We start from the raw sequence: 15,720 nt of genomic DNA on the forward strand, positions 1-15,720 counted from the left end.
CTATCAGTATCAAATAGATACAATTAGACAATTACAACTGACTGACGGCGGCTCAGTACAAATTGATAAGACTCTGTGTGGGGAGAGAGTTTAGGAGGAGGATCCCCTGCCCCCAGTCCATCCATCCATCCACGTGCCTTCGAATCGGAGGGAAATCATCGCGACACGCGCCAGTCTAAAATATATAGCTAATTATTAGGTATATATATATATCTAAACTACATATTTCTGCCCTAGTTTAAATAAATCATTTAGAAAAATACATACATATATCTTTGAACAAATCTAAAAGCCTACGCAAACGAGAATTCTATTCTATTTCAGTATTCTAACACATCATTTTCGATTCCAGCCTTGGATGGGCCAATTTTTGAGGTAAACAAACTTTGCTGATTTGAAAGAGACGAATGGAATAAATATATGGGATCTTTGGATCTTGGAATCACGCAACAGGGAAATGGGATGATGAGCTGGCTGATAAGGAAACACATTAAACGAATCGCACCTAAAAAGACGTTCCACAAAGTTTAGCTGGACGAAAAGGCAAACTGATAAGGAGACGCATAAGCAGATAAGTTGATAGTGGTTCAGTTCTTTTTTTTTCAACTGGGGAATGCTTCAGACAATTTTCGCCTTTGATTTGCTTTTAATGAATTTCAATTGTTTGCCATTTAGCAGGCAACCATACGTCAGCAGCTGTGTAACAACAAAATCGAATAAAAATCAAAACAAAGAATTCGCTTTTAGTTGAGTCCGCTTAGAACAAGTTTCGTTTTGTGATTAGCTCACTTTTCAGCCTATATAAATACATACATATATATTGATAAGAACATTTGACAGTTCCGTTTTCTTTTTATTATTATTATTAGGTTGATAACGGCTGCTATTTGTGTTGAGCGGCCAAGGGAACACCTTGAAACATGGGTCATTTATAAATATTTGTATATTTGTGTATGTAAATGGCTACTAAAAGTCGAAGCAGCTGTCTGTCAATATGTCCATCAAACGGTTTCCCTTTTTTCGACCAAGTCAAACATTTGTCTGGGACGTTATTTGGCACAAGCAAAAAAAAAAAATGGGTATGTATAAGTTCGATTTTTGAAAATTGCAAACAGGTGATCGACAGGTGTGATGCGATCAGCAATAAAATGAGTAAAGTGGTGAGAACTGTAAATAGGAGAGAAGTGAAATAAATAAGAACTTATACGTGGGATGCAAGTTGGTCAAGGAACTATTTATTTAGTGGCATATTAGTTTCAAAGAAATGGATCAAGAAACAGGAAAATTAACAAGAAAATGGGCCAACGAAATGTGCAGTTTGTCAAATATTAAAATTTCTGACAATATTTTCGAATTGATGGACGAATCAATTTGATACGATTAATTAGTTTTCCTTGAAAAGAGGTATGGCATATTGGGTTGCACCACCAAGTAGTACTCCCTCTTTTTGTGGCAGAAGTTTAAATTTATTGTTTATTTTAGCCGCCAATCTCAATATCTAAATGGCTCCTTGGATAAACAACGACTAATCCTAACCTTTTCCGTAACCCGGCTCAAATGAAACTACAGGTCATACAAATCTTGTTGAATACCTGGTTTTTTTTTTGGCAATCATCTCATGCAAAACTAATGCGTCAGTCGGGACAGGAAGAAGATAAAAATAAAAGTGCAAATTGCATTTAAATTATCCGGCTGCTGCAGTTTCGGTGAGAGCCATTAAATCGTTTTATTGGCCAGCAGTTCGGTCCTCGACAGCCACAAAGAGGTACTCCTCTCACTCACAGGTAAACAAAGATGCAGGTAGAGGGGCCCGACCGCTAATTGCATTCGAATGCCCACGAATTTGTTGTAAATTCGTGGGATACGACCACGGCACGTGTGTGGCTAATTAACTTCTGGCCGAGTGTCAAGCATCGCAAAGATGTCGCGACTTTTCAAGGTTTATGCGCCAAAAAAATATATATCTAACATTACTTGGAAATCCTTTCTATATAAACGATATATCTTGGATATACATACGTATCATTTGCTTGGCTTATTTTTAGGCAATTCAGTTGAATAGACTTTCATCTTGACCTGAATCTTTCCGATGTTTCTATTTTTTGTTTGTTTCTTTGGTTACTTTCTCTTGTTTATTTTGGTTTAATAATAAGAACTCATTGAATTTGCATTCAATTTGTTAGTGCCTCTCATCCTTGTGACCATTTTTTTGCACTATAATTTAATTGAGAAAATTTCTGAGAATTTATTTGAGTATTGGCGACAACATACAGATGATTTTTGGGTTAAGGACAAACACGCCAAAACCCAATTACTCAAAAATATTAAACTGTTGGAACATAAAACTATTTGTTTTCTGGTAAAAATTTCATTATATATAAACATAAACATTATGCAATTTTTTAAGCTATTTTTGACTTGAGTTCCAATTTGGTCGTGTTTGAAATTAACTCTGAGTCATGAGGAATATTGAAGACCCTGAATATTCAACTTTATTATGCCTTCCTAGAATACAATTACCCCTATCAAATATTTGGTCACAAATCAAAAGTTCTTTTTCCACCTATGCCAAAAGGGTCTCAAAACTTGGTAAACAAATGAGCTGAACAAAGAGGAACTATCAAAAAATAAAATAAAAGAGAACTAACAAACAAAACAAAATGAAGAGCCATACAAAAACAACCATTAGGGAAAAATTAAAACTCGAAAGCGAACAAAAAAAAAAAAAAAGAAAAAAAATGCCCACAAATAATCATGAATTATTCAAGGCCAATCGAGGCAGTCACAATAACACTATTTGATAGAAGTCTGTGTGTATCGTTCGATTTGTGTGTTTACTATTTAGTGTTCTGCACCCAAATAAATGGGGCCTTTAAGCTTTCGGCATAATAGTTCAGTTCCCCATTTTTCCCATTCGCACTCCACTGTATACCCTTCAAAAGAGCTTACTCACTTTGAGGATTCACTCTGTTAATTTCGAAAGAAATCCAGTAAGTGATAAAAGTGGAATCTTTCGTTAGGGTATTCAGAAACTCTCTCATCCAGATGGCGCTTTATTTCTAGCACGCTCTTTTTGGATGATATATTTCGGGGATGAAGAACTTAATTATTTTGTTTTGCTATATATTTTCTATGTCTATTTTCGGCACAACGCCAGATCGCACATTTTACCTCTTTCCCCTAACCTAACAAGAACTATTCAAAGATGTCAACATAATTTGCATTCCTTCAGTTATGGTGCGGAATATTTTCGATCATTTTCCGTTTCCGTTTTAATTGAATGTTATTCAATTTGTATGTGGAATAATTTCATTCGTGTACATATGCATATTTAAGCGAATTTAATATATGCACGAAAATATATGGGTTACTAATTGACTTACGCAGACCAGAGAACAACAAAATTTGTTGATTTTATATTAGAAAATATTGTTTTGCTTACCTGCAAAGAGAAGAAGCAGAATAGCGAGTGTCAAAAATGTGTAAACAGAATTATTGTCGAATTTATTCTTAGGCAAATAAATAAAACAGTCAGCGGGAAAATAAATTTCTAGGAATATTTATGCCGGCGAATATAGTAAATAACAAGTGGAATATTTTGTTCTTTCGAAAATTGGCACTCGTCACTAATCAACTGGCAATATATGTATGTACCTACTATGAATCGTTACTATTCTGAAACTGATACTCTTCTGTAATGACTACTTTTTATTCATTGATAGATTCGCTATTGATTTCGAATATAAAACTAATTTCGAACACTTTTTTTTTGAACATTTGTTTTGAGATTTCCTGAGGAATTTCTCTTGAGAAATTTTCCGTGGCAGACAAACGTTTCTTAATATGTTTGTAGTTGAGTTATAATGCGGAAGCTAAAGTCGCCACAGTTTTATGTGGGGGTCTTAGCACACTCACATACATAAATACATATGTACATAGTTATAAAAGCACAAACACACCATTCTGTGATATATTTATTGGCGTTTTGTTTTCGCAGCGACGTAGCGCAAAAGGCGGGGCCATAACAAAATAGAAATGCCTGGTTGGGGGGTAGGCATATAAACTTTCTGTGGTGCCACCGGCGGATTGCCAGCTCGCTTCGTCGTGTTGCCTCAAATGACATATTGGTGTCAATTAAAATGCAAAAGGCCCAAAAATAAAGCGAAAGACAAAGCCAGGGAATGAGCAAACAAACCAACGCACACATTAATCATGCATTGCAAAATCTTTTTTTTTAAGTTTTTTTGAGCGATTTGAGTGCGAGTGAGATCGCCATGTCTCGGGCCAAACGCGTTTCGCGTTGGCGTTCGATCATGGCCAAATTTAAATCACATATGTATATGTATGTACGTATGTACATATGGATGTACATACAAGTCCGGCGAACTCAGGTGAGGTAGGTGTGTCTCGGCCAATTGCCAACGCGCACGCCACGCACACGCAGCGCATTTGTGATTTTCTCAACTCGACTGAGATCTGCGATCGCAGATCTGAGATCAGCTGGGTCCACCAGCTAAGATCATTTGCAAGTGAGTTGTCGAACAGGTCCCCGAAATAAATGAAAAATAAATAAAAAATCCAGTCCGGTCGCACCTCAGCCAAAATCGATTAACGCATGTTTTTAAATCAGTCGATGGCGCTGCTGCCCATTTACAATTAATTTATGTCAGCAGTGCACTTAAAAATATGCTAAATCGCTATCTTAATTGGCACGCTCGTAGGCATATAAAACATAGCTTGGCTTTTTCTTTGGCTAATGATTAATTATCTGCATTATAGTTAGAGAGAAATTTAAAGGGATAGAGAAAATAGTGCCTATCCTATTAGTTTTATTAGTTGCCACACTGACTGTTTATTATCTCAATTTAAAAATCAAAGACCGCGTAATTGGCCATCCTTGACTCAGAGTAAACCTGAAACTTATCGGAGATCGTTAAAGCGTTTTTATATCCCTGCCCGATTTCATTGGCAAATCCATCAGGTAGGTAGGTAGCCCACATATAAACAACCTATAAACAATCCGAAATTGAACAACTTTAAACTCCGACAACAAACTGGTTTTCGCTCCCGCACTGTGATGTCACTAACCCAATTAGAAAGCAAGTGCCGCCAAAAACGCGAAAACAGATCCACAAATCGGACCCTGAACCAGCAAACAAATTGCTCCCATCAATTTAATAATAATAAATTACTTAAAATGTATATGCAGGCAGGCAGGCATAACGGCAAAAGATGAAAGCTTTTGCAAATAATATAAACTGTTGTTTATTTATAGCATTTTTAGTTAATTTTTGTTCGATGCTTATTGGGGGCATTATTGTCTGGCGCAAAAAAAATATATATAATTAGGTCAGCAACTGTTTTTGTCATTTCCCAATAATATTATTTCCATTTCGGTTTTTGAACCATTTTTGCGTGAATGAATAATTTTGCTGACTTTTCTGCTTGGCAACACGATGGCAGAATTGTAAAATGGGCAAAAACAAAAATTGAAAAACTTTAGTGGTTGTCAAGTACAGTTGTGTGTGACAGTTGGACAGCTGATTGACATATTTAGTTGTTGTGCAAAATGGCACACAGGCCATGGGCCAAAAAAATAATTGTTAACTCGAGAGGAGAAATCGTTTCTGTGAAAGCACGCCTTTTTTTTTGGACTCGAACACACCCCTCCCACAAACATTTTGGAAATAGTTTTCAAATCATTCCAGAGTTCAGAAGGTCTAGGACAGTTTAAAGTTGAAAAACACCTTTCAGGGTCTCGTGCTTACTTTTGATTGCCTTTTGTCTTGCTCGATTTATCATCCCACTCATGTTTGCAAATTAAAAGCGATTAAGAATACATTGAGCTTTGCTTCCTGCATTTTAAGCGCGCTTTTTTTTAATGATTTTTCTCGCCTGATTGCGTGGCGAACAAAGACGGAAGATATCGGCTAGAGTTCAGCGTATATGGCACAAAGGTCAACACATCTAAGCCACATTTATCAAATTGACTTCTACGACTGGGGGATTAACCGAAGGCGAACGTTCAAATCGAACGACTGTGCTAGAGATTTTACTTCGTTTTCATTTAACCAACAGACAGAAAACCAGATTGTGACGTTCACCAAACTTGTTTAAAATTTAACACTGCCCATTGAAATATAAAAGCCACATCGATATCGGGCTGAAAGTCAAAGTGTTTCGAATTAGAAAACGTTTTTGGCAAGCATTAGGCATTTTAATTTTGGTTTTTAAGTTCCGCATTAAAGCAGACAGGAAACTGTCGAATTAGAGAAAATAGACATCCATCCAAACTGCAGATTTATTGCCTTGATGTCTAATTAATTTTGATATTGAGGAAAACTATTTTGGCTAGCAGATTGTTGGCTAATTATCTGCTAATATATGATATTAAAATGCAATAGTTTATATGAACAGACTTGCTGACAGACCTCTGTTTATTAATCTATTTTTCTGATGTTTTGCAATAATTAAAAAAGATATATATGTACATTCCGGCGCTTGGGGCATTCAAAATTCTTTGATAATTTCTAAAATGCACAGACAACAGAGCTTACTTCACAAAGTGAGCAGATAAAGCAGAATTCTCTAATGATTTGGCTTTATCTCAAACAATGTGAATGTGTTCTGGTCAAAGTTTTCCACACTAACTGCAACTGAAATCCCATTAGGTTAATTAGATATGGGAAATGCGCTAAATCTGGGAAAATCTTTCAAATAGTTTTACGAAGGCTTTCACATGGCATTTTTGTGCAGTAACGATCGCAGTGGCAAAGTTAGTTGCATTTGCATTCGTAGTTTATGGAAATTGAGAGCGCTTGGCAACAGTGGACTGCAGCTAGCAGGCAAACATAAACGAAAATCAACTGCACCGGGTCTACACAAGTATACTACGAGTAGTATACAATATGGGCATATAGACACATGTATTGGCGATAAAACTGACCCACTTTTGGAGCTGCAATGCACGTACAAACAAAAACAGCGGCCAGCTCGAACGACAATTGCAACTTAAACTAAAGGCTATCTCGTCTGGCTGCAAAATAAAAAACAAACTCAAAAAATAAATAAATGTTGAACGTCTGGTCCGGTCGAGAGTGTGTTTAGCTTGGATTTTAGAAGGGGCAGGAGAGCAGGAGGTGGGTCGAAACAAGTTTCAACCTAGCACAACATTGCATTGCAAGCACAAAACACCCGAACTTCACACCCAATTGCAAAACACCCACGGATTCAGCCTTGAAGTTCGATTCGGGGGAAAACTTTGCTCGCATGAACTCTAATTGCAGTGAAATTTTCTCGGAAAATTGTGGCATTTGTGAGTCATTAGGGGAGTTCTCGCTGCTGTCGGTTGGGATGTTGGTTGGCTGGTGGCGTGAGCTCATCGCCGTTTGGAAAATGTTTAGCTCATTGCCCGTTTACCTTTCTCCGTGCAGTAGCGCACTACTTGCCACAATTCCACTTGCAATTCGTGTGAATTGAAAGTCGCCGACCTCGAAGACAAAGTGGGGGAAATAAAACAAAAGGCCAGAATCAAATTTCTTCGTGTTCTAAAGAATCTCTGGTGGGGATTTTGTGTAAAACGTGTGTCCACATGTATTATGTATTACACGATAGCACTAAAGATCATCATACGGGCATCATAAGATACTGCACGTTGTGACGCAATTTAAGACTAAGTAGATGACGTCAGAGCGGTGGCTGTTACAAAGTCCACAGATTGACATTTAATGTGTTCTAGTTGAAATGATGCAACAGTAGCTAACTGTTGGTTTTAGGTTTAAATAAAAGCAGGTTAAATTGAAACCATTCCCTATTCAGGCATTCTATCGAAAATAATCGAAAAATGTGTTATCACGATGTAACATTTACCACACGATAACTATCGATATATGGAATAAATGCGTAAAATATTTTAAAAAATCGATAAGGCTATTTATGGTTTACCTATTTGATAAAGTACCTTTACAATAAATAAATTTTAATATTTGGAACAAGAGGATCTTTCCCTGTGACCCGAAAACATACATTTCTGCATTGTTTGAAGTCACGAGTCCATCGCTAGAACTGTGAGAGCTATAAACTATAGACCAGACTAGATCTACTGATAGACACGCAGCGCCAACAAAGGCGACTCAGCGGGTGCCTTTGCGGCAGTGCCACGTCTAATTAGCACTTAACTGGCCCGAACCATTTGGGATTGGGATAGAAAAAAAAAGTGACCGACCGACCTACCGACTGACCGACCCCCGATATTGTATCGATTCTGACGTCAATTGTTTGAAAATTGCGGTGCTGTGCATTGTCAATGCAATTAGACGGACTGAGCAACAGATCATGATACATCTATTGCTGGCTAATGACGCGTTGTGCCTACTTAAGCATTGGTTATAGATACTTGAACAGAACCGCACATGAATCGTAGTGGACATCTGTGATTCCATGATTCCATAAGAGATCAGGCAAAGACTTCACAAAGGCACGTGGCCAGAACACACTTTTGTGTGCAAGAGATACATACATAGTGTAAAGCCAGACTTAGGCCGATATTTACCCATCTTTCTGGCCATTCCAGTGCCAACATTATTATGCAACCATCTTTGTTTTCCCTCAACCGATTGTCTGCTGTTCTTATCGGCTGATGTCTGGCTGTCGAGGAAAAGTAAATTATTTAACACTATTCTTAGGGATTGTTTTTCCAGTTCGCTTTAGCTGAAACTCCACACACTTGGACAAACATAACAGAGGCCGAACAAATCGAGTGGTAAAAACCCAGCACAGCACAACCCGACCAGGCCAATAGGTTTTTATTTTTATCTTATCTGTCATGCTTTTTATGGTCTTGTTTATGGGTTCTGCATTTTGTTTTTCACTAAAGTGGAAGAGTAAAGCCAGCCAGCGAGGGGCTCGACAAAAGTCAAGCCATTCGATCCGCACATCGGGCGAAATAAAGCCACATTAATGTCATTAAGTCATTAAGTTGTCTTAGCAAATCAACTTATCATCGCTATCATGTTGTTTTTCACAACTTTTTCTTCGACTGTTGAGATTGGTTAGGAAATTTTGGAACTTTATGATACTCGTACTGGGCGTAAACGAAAGCTGTTTTATTGGGCACTAAAAATATTTGTAAGAAATTAGAAATGTAAAGGCATATTAAGTGTGAAATAGCTAATTACTAATTAAACCTTCACTTCGCATTATCATAAATAATAAACCATCAAGGTTTAGCTTACATTCTTCCTTCGTTCGTTTAAGCTGATAAGTTTATAATAAATATTCTCTCTATTTCTATTGTTTGCGCCAGTTCAAATCGATAATTAAATATTGGCATAACCTAAAAACCTTATCAATCTACTTGAGTATGGGAGGAACAACCTAATCATTGGCGCCATGGTTTCTATTACTGTTTCTTTTATTCCATTTAAAGAAAACATTGTTTTCTTCGACGCAGGAAAGATTAGCATGGAAAATAGAACGTGTGAGTAGCTGTCTAGCTTAAGATTGCACTTCATACATGTATAGGCAGCAGTGACAAAGTCTGAGATCGCCTGTTCTGGTTGTTATCATCATTAAATGTTGATCGCAGCTCAATAAAGCAGAGAAATGCACAAAAAAAAATATCATCGAAAATAAGTGACGTCACTTGCCTGATGATTGATAAGTGTTAAAGGAATAATAAAAGGGAAATATAAAAACGATTGTTTTTTAAGGAAGCAAAACGCTTCCGTATCGTTTCTTATGCATTTGTAAAACATGAAAAGACTGTCGCTGGTGCAAATAAATTACATTTCATTTGACGCGCCTTTGTTGGGCGTAGGCAACAAATGGCTAAAAAACTCATCTCATTTTTTTCAGACTCAATCCGTAATCCGCAATCTGTTTGCTCATGTCCACTACGTGACAACTGAACCAAACGGAATGAGTTTATATACTAAATATATACATACGAAAGAAAGCAGATCAAGAAATGGGAAGTGTCCTAAAATATGAATGATATGCGACATCTGCTTGGGGTTAGAGAACTTTCCTGAATAAAATTGGGGCTACACCTGGCGGCAAATGTAATAGAGCACATCATGACTCAAGTGAAATAAGCTAAATAAATTTGTTTTTGAGAAATTAAATCATTTTTAGTCACCAAAAAAAAGTTGCAAAGATAACAAAAGGCGGACATTTGTCTCGCAATGTGTGACAAATAAAAAAAACACACAAAAGCTACACCAAAAAGCCAAATCGATGATTTCCATGATTGAGTTGAGTAATTTCAATAATTATCTGCAAGCAAATACGATTCTTATATGTATATTCACATTCTTGCCTTTATTTGCTTTTGAATTGGCAAACAATTTATGGCATATTTGAAGTGTGGCATTTGTTGGCGCTTGTGAGATAAGCAATCCACACAGAAAAAACAGTCTGCCATTTTGTAAACAAGACAAAGCCTGATAAGCGCCGCCGGGAAGGGAGCTCTCATAAAAAAATCAGCCTCAAAAAGCCTCGTATAAAATATAATTTTTTTTATTTCTTGCCACACCAAGGTCAAAAGCAACAACAGAATTAAGCGCATAAATTCTGCGGCCAACAAGAGTTAAATTGAAGGAAAAACGGAATACGCTTGGGGAAAATACTTTCACAAAGTGAATAAAAAAAAAAATGAAGAGGGAAAAAACATTTCTAGGTGGCTAGAAAGGAATTCCAAAACAGAAGAAAAAATACAAAATAAAAGAAAGAAGAGAATCGAAATGAAATGCGTCGGCCCAAAGAAAGTGGGGAGAGCAATTGAATTGACCCAAATGACCATTATGGGTGGCAAGTTGCAACTGCAACAGAGGCACAGATACACAGACACTCTTTCTCAATTGAATTTCGTGGAAAAGGAAAAGTTGATTGACTTTAAATGAGGCAAAATCAAACAACATGCAGCAGCCAGTTGCCACTGCGCTAAATGTGTCATCAAGAGTTCCGCTTGGAATTTTCTATCAACTCCGCTACTGGGTATAATAAATAAGCAATCACGATGATTTATTGACAAAAGAGCAATATGATTTGGGTTTTAGCCAAGGCATGTGAAAAAAGGCCTTAAATTCATGGAATTATGGTTTTTATGGATGAAGTATCTTTAATAGGCTAGTGCATTTTCACAGATACACCTCCTTTCCTACTTTTAATCTAAATTGAAGATAATATTAAATCGTCTGCTGATAGCAAATACTTCAATACTAATTCCATTAGGGTTGGCAACAATTTTGTCTGTTAGCCACAAAATACTGACTATAGGTCATTCAAAATCATTGAAACTTTTATTTTGACTGATTGCGAAAGCGATTACCAGTTCGATTAGATTGTCCACTTGAGATAAATTCGATTGTTCATTGTGAGCCCGAAAATGTGAATTTCAATTGGGTTTTCCATTCATAACTCTCACCACAGTTCATTTCAGTTCATTGAAAACGACTCAAAACCAATTGTCATCTCTGCGGATTGTTCATTGTTTTGAGAGTCTTGTACTGTCTTTTAATTGGGTCTAAATATAGAATCCTCCATTGAAATGCATGCCATCTCAGTACAAAGCAAATACAATTCAATTGAACTAAATTTGTACTTCAGGCCGAGAATGAAGAAGGAGGGCCACTTGATTGAATTGTATCTTTTTTTTTTTGTGAGCATGGCGCCCCACTCGAACATCTTTTCGCTGGGCTTCTCGTGTATCTTGTAGCTATTTTTGGATTGTTGAGACTTGAGACCTTGCCTAATCGAGATTAAGAATGGACCATCAAGAGTACGCACCGTTTGTCTTGGAAAAAAGCGACTGTTTTCATGGTCAAAAGTTGAAAAACACTGAAAGGCTCAGCTCATGACGTCTTCCGACGTTTTTTCTTCATTTTTGCCTGATAACACTTTTTTTTATGAACATGGTTGCCCTTTTTGAAGATTAACGATTTCATGTTTTTTCAACTTCTTATCAATTTCAAGCTGTTCATTTTGTCAGTCTTTTGTGTTCAAATAATGAGTTAATCGCCGTATTTATAAATGTTTAAACTTAATGAAAATAATTTAATTAAAACTTACCATTGCCTGCTCGATTTTGTTATCAATCGCAACTGCACTAGTTCCAGATGCACTGAAATAAATAAGTAAATAGTTAATATAATTGAATAGATAAGTATATATGTTTTTAATGTTATTTTGTTGTATTGTAGCATTGCTTTTTTCAAATATTTAATAGTCCCTCATCATCTAACGACTTAATTAAAAACAAATCAAATAGCTATTTTTTACTGCCTACTTTCTGACCGCCGACAAACAAAGCTAAAGACCTTCGAATGGAAGTTATTTTTGGCGATCCGACCTTGCTGATGACAGCCGTAAATTGAGGTCAATATGACAATAAAACTTCCTCTACTTCGCATTAAAAAAAACCGCGAACTCCGAATAAAACGCAAATCTCCCCATCTAATTGCAATGCCAAATGAGCAATTAAGTTGTCATAAGACAAAAGTGAAAGATGAATGTGGTGTGGAAGGTGTTCAGACATTTTGATTGAATTTAAATCCGATATGATGATTTTTATGCAACCAAATCGGGTTTTCCCCGTGCCACTACTACAATTTGATCAATATGGGCATATTTCTTTAATTACTGAGTGCAATCAAAAGTGCAAATTATTTCGATCGATTGACAAACCATTATGCAACACTGAAGGAAACTAGAAAAGACGCAGGAAATGGCATTATATAAAATGCAAAATCAATTTGAATACCTTGCAATTCGATGAAGGAAATCATTTAGTACGTTCAATCAATAGTTGAATAAAATAAAAATTCTGGTATTTTCAGAAATTTGGGAATAAGTGTAAATCTAACTGAATCAACAAAATGATATTGCTTTTTAAGATTCATAATCCAAAATAAATATTATATGTTTCCATTAGAAATCAATCAGCTAATTTATATTGTTCATATCTAACTGGCCGTCACTTTATCAAACGAATTGGATTCGATTTGAGCTTCAAAAAATGCTTGCCGTACGCAATAATTTCTAATTATAGAAATGGCACGATACAATGGAGTGTGTCATCGAAGTAGATGGCTATAAGATAGTTACACCTATGTGAAATAATAGAGCAATGAATCATTGGAAAGCAATCTCTATACGGTTGCCCAAATTAGCAAACGCCTAGCTCATGTTAGAAATAAACCTATAAGATCCTTATAAGTATGTATGGAGATTATAAATTTAACATTATTCGAAAAACATGTCCTGCTTATTTTATTTTTATCCATTAATTTTTAAGTATTCTTCACTTCAGTATATACAAAAAAACCCCAACCATTAAATACACACTTTTATGATAAACACATCGTGATGTTGATGCTTTTGCTGAAATGCAATTCATTTAAGTGGAATGGAATAAAATCGTGCAAAATAATTAAAGTCAGTGGAAGAAGTCGGCTGGGCAATCCAGAACGAGTGGAATACCAAGCCAAAATTATGAGTGTTTCGTTTTCGAAAGCCGACGGACAGGGAGGGATGGGGTATCCTTGTGGTTTACCCCCTAAGTCAGACCGGCAAGGACGAAAGGCGGAAAGTTTCTTAACCCGCGTGGAGGAGTCAAGGGAACTTAGTTTACGACTTTCCATATCATCTGTCGCCTTGCCTGGGAAAAACAAGGCGGGTAGAAAGTAAAAGTCTCGCCATTGCATCCACACGCACGAGTGCGAGTGCAATGACTCATGTCGTGACTTTTGTTCTCTTTCTTTGGGCTATGGGCACACAAACACAAAAGTCGGAAAAAATAAAATAACATTCATTCGCCAATGTCATTTTGGACACCGGTCAATGGCGCCATTGTTGTAGTTGTTGTTCTCGCTGGACACGCGGAGTTTTTTGCCGAAAAGTTCGCTTTTCGCATGCCCATTAAAAGTAATTCGTTCGATAATAAAGTGGGCAGCAATTTGAACAAATAACACACTTAATTATTATTTTTAGGTGAATGGGTGCATTAATTACACATGGGATTCGATTCGAGGAAACTTTAAAGTATTCATAAAAATGAACTAGTTAATTGAATTTAAAGCTAAATGTAAAATAGCTTTAATTTAACAAAAACTTCTTGTAATACTTCAGCACAGATTAAGAGAAATACTTTAAAAAAAGTGTTTCTCTAAGTGGAGCACCTTTTCGACCACCAACTTATAGACACTCTTTTGATAGTTTCGAACTGCTCTATTCAAACTATAACAATCATGCACAGCTGGCTCATTAGAGCATCTATTGTTGCTTTGCTTCGTTATCATCTCGCCAGGTGTTATCAGCATGAAGTCCGACCAATAACATTAGACATGGTAAAAGCATGAAAGTACAGCCAAACAAAAATAAAGAAAGAGCGACGTTCAAAATTATAAATGTAGGTATATATATTTATTCATACAAAATCAACAAAACGAAGAAGAATAAATAATAAAGTGAGGGAAGAAAGTGCAAAGTTTATTGGGGTTCAAACGCCGCAATCGAACGCTCGTAAAAATATCAGTGATGTCATTTATTTATTTACTTTTTTTTTGCTCAGCTTTTCGTGCTAATTTAAAGATTACTTATTTATTTTATGTTCGGCTACATTTAAAGCTATTTAGTTAACACAAGTTTCGGCCTCAGTGTTATTTTATACAATTTCCTTACAAACTTGCTGAATAATAAGTAATTTACGTTTCTATTTTATGTTGCATTTGGCATCTTTTTACAAACGTGCCACTTTTTCTTCTTTTTTTTTTTTGACTCGCTGAATTTAAAGATCGTTTGCAATCCAAATCCAATCGAAACGATCTGAACAAGCGCATTAAATGTGAATGAATCTCTGGCCAAGTGCCAGGCTAATCCCTTGAAGAATGTCGCTGCTCTTTGGCATTTTCCCCTTGGCTATTTTCATTCAAAATATCATGATACTACGGCGATTTTTTGCGCGAATCACACGGCTCAAATTGTTTTAAGTGTTTCCGAAATTTTAAACTTGCGGATGGCGCAATCTGCACTTCTTCCTAAAAATACAAATTACTTGCCCAGCAAACGACCTCCGCTGACTTGGCAAAATCGAACAATGAATAGTAAAAACAAATATCAAAATTGTTGTCAGGCCATTGCTGATGTAAGCGAAATGAGAATTTGACATATATTCATATATATTTACATATGTACATATGTACATCATGCCATCTTCGCAATTTCGAAGCCGTCGATGATTTTGTGGAGTGTTTATTTGCATTTGGGGATCTCAAAAGTCGGGAACGATGACACTGAGTTTACGACTCCAGGAAGTTGGCAAACGAAAAGAAAACACACCGTACAAATTGTTCAGCAAAATAGAAGCAAAAAAAGTTCGGAATACGGAAGTGAATTTATAACAAACTTTCAGTTGTGCAGAGGAATGAATGAATGAAATATTTATCATATAACGAATAAGTTTTGTACTTGTTTTTAATTTCAGTATTACACTTAAGACGTAAGTGCGCAAATCAACTAAATCAGCATATGAAACACACATTTTTTATAACCTTGAATAAAATATACGTCATCATTTTGCCCATAAATAACAGATTGATATTTAAGACACAATAATAAAGAAAAAGGCAAATAATATATGAAGAATAAATAATGGGCAAAACATAATTAAAGGAACCATGTGCCCCTGACCCAAATAAATTGGAAGTCGTGAAAAGGTGCACA

The 15,720-nt window shown here is 36.2% G+C and overlaps 1 protein-coding gene across 6 annotated transcripts in view; it reads right to left on the reverse strand.

Moving 5' to 3' along the window:
- The window catches only part of LOC6617753 (protein bunched, class 1/class 3/D/E isoforms), an 89,872-nt gene that overhangs the window by 9,043 nt on the left and 65,109 nt on the right, over positions 1-15,720 (reverse strand). For all 6 annotated transcript variants that reach the window (XM_032720654.1, XM_032720655.1, XM_032720660.1 and 3 more), the window contains one exon: positions 12,070-12,121. In XM_032720654.1, the coding sequence (XP_032576545.1) occupies positions 12,070-12,121 (52 nt within the window). The remainder of the gene's footprint in view (positions 1-12,069; positions 12,122-15,720) is intronic.

Source organism: Drosophila sechellia, chromosome 2L, assembly GCF_004382195.2.
Source record: "Drosophila sechellia strain sech25 chromosome 2L, ASM438219v1, whole genome shotgun sequence".
Taxonomy (NCBI): Eukaryota; Metazoa; Arthropoda; class Insecta; order Diptera; family Drosophilidae; genus Drosophila; species Drosophila sechellia.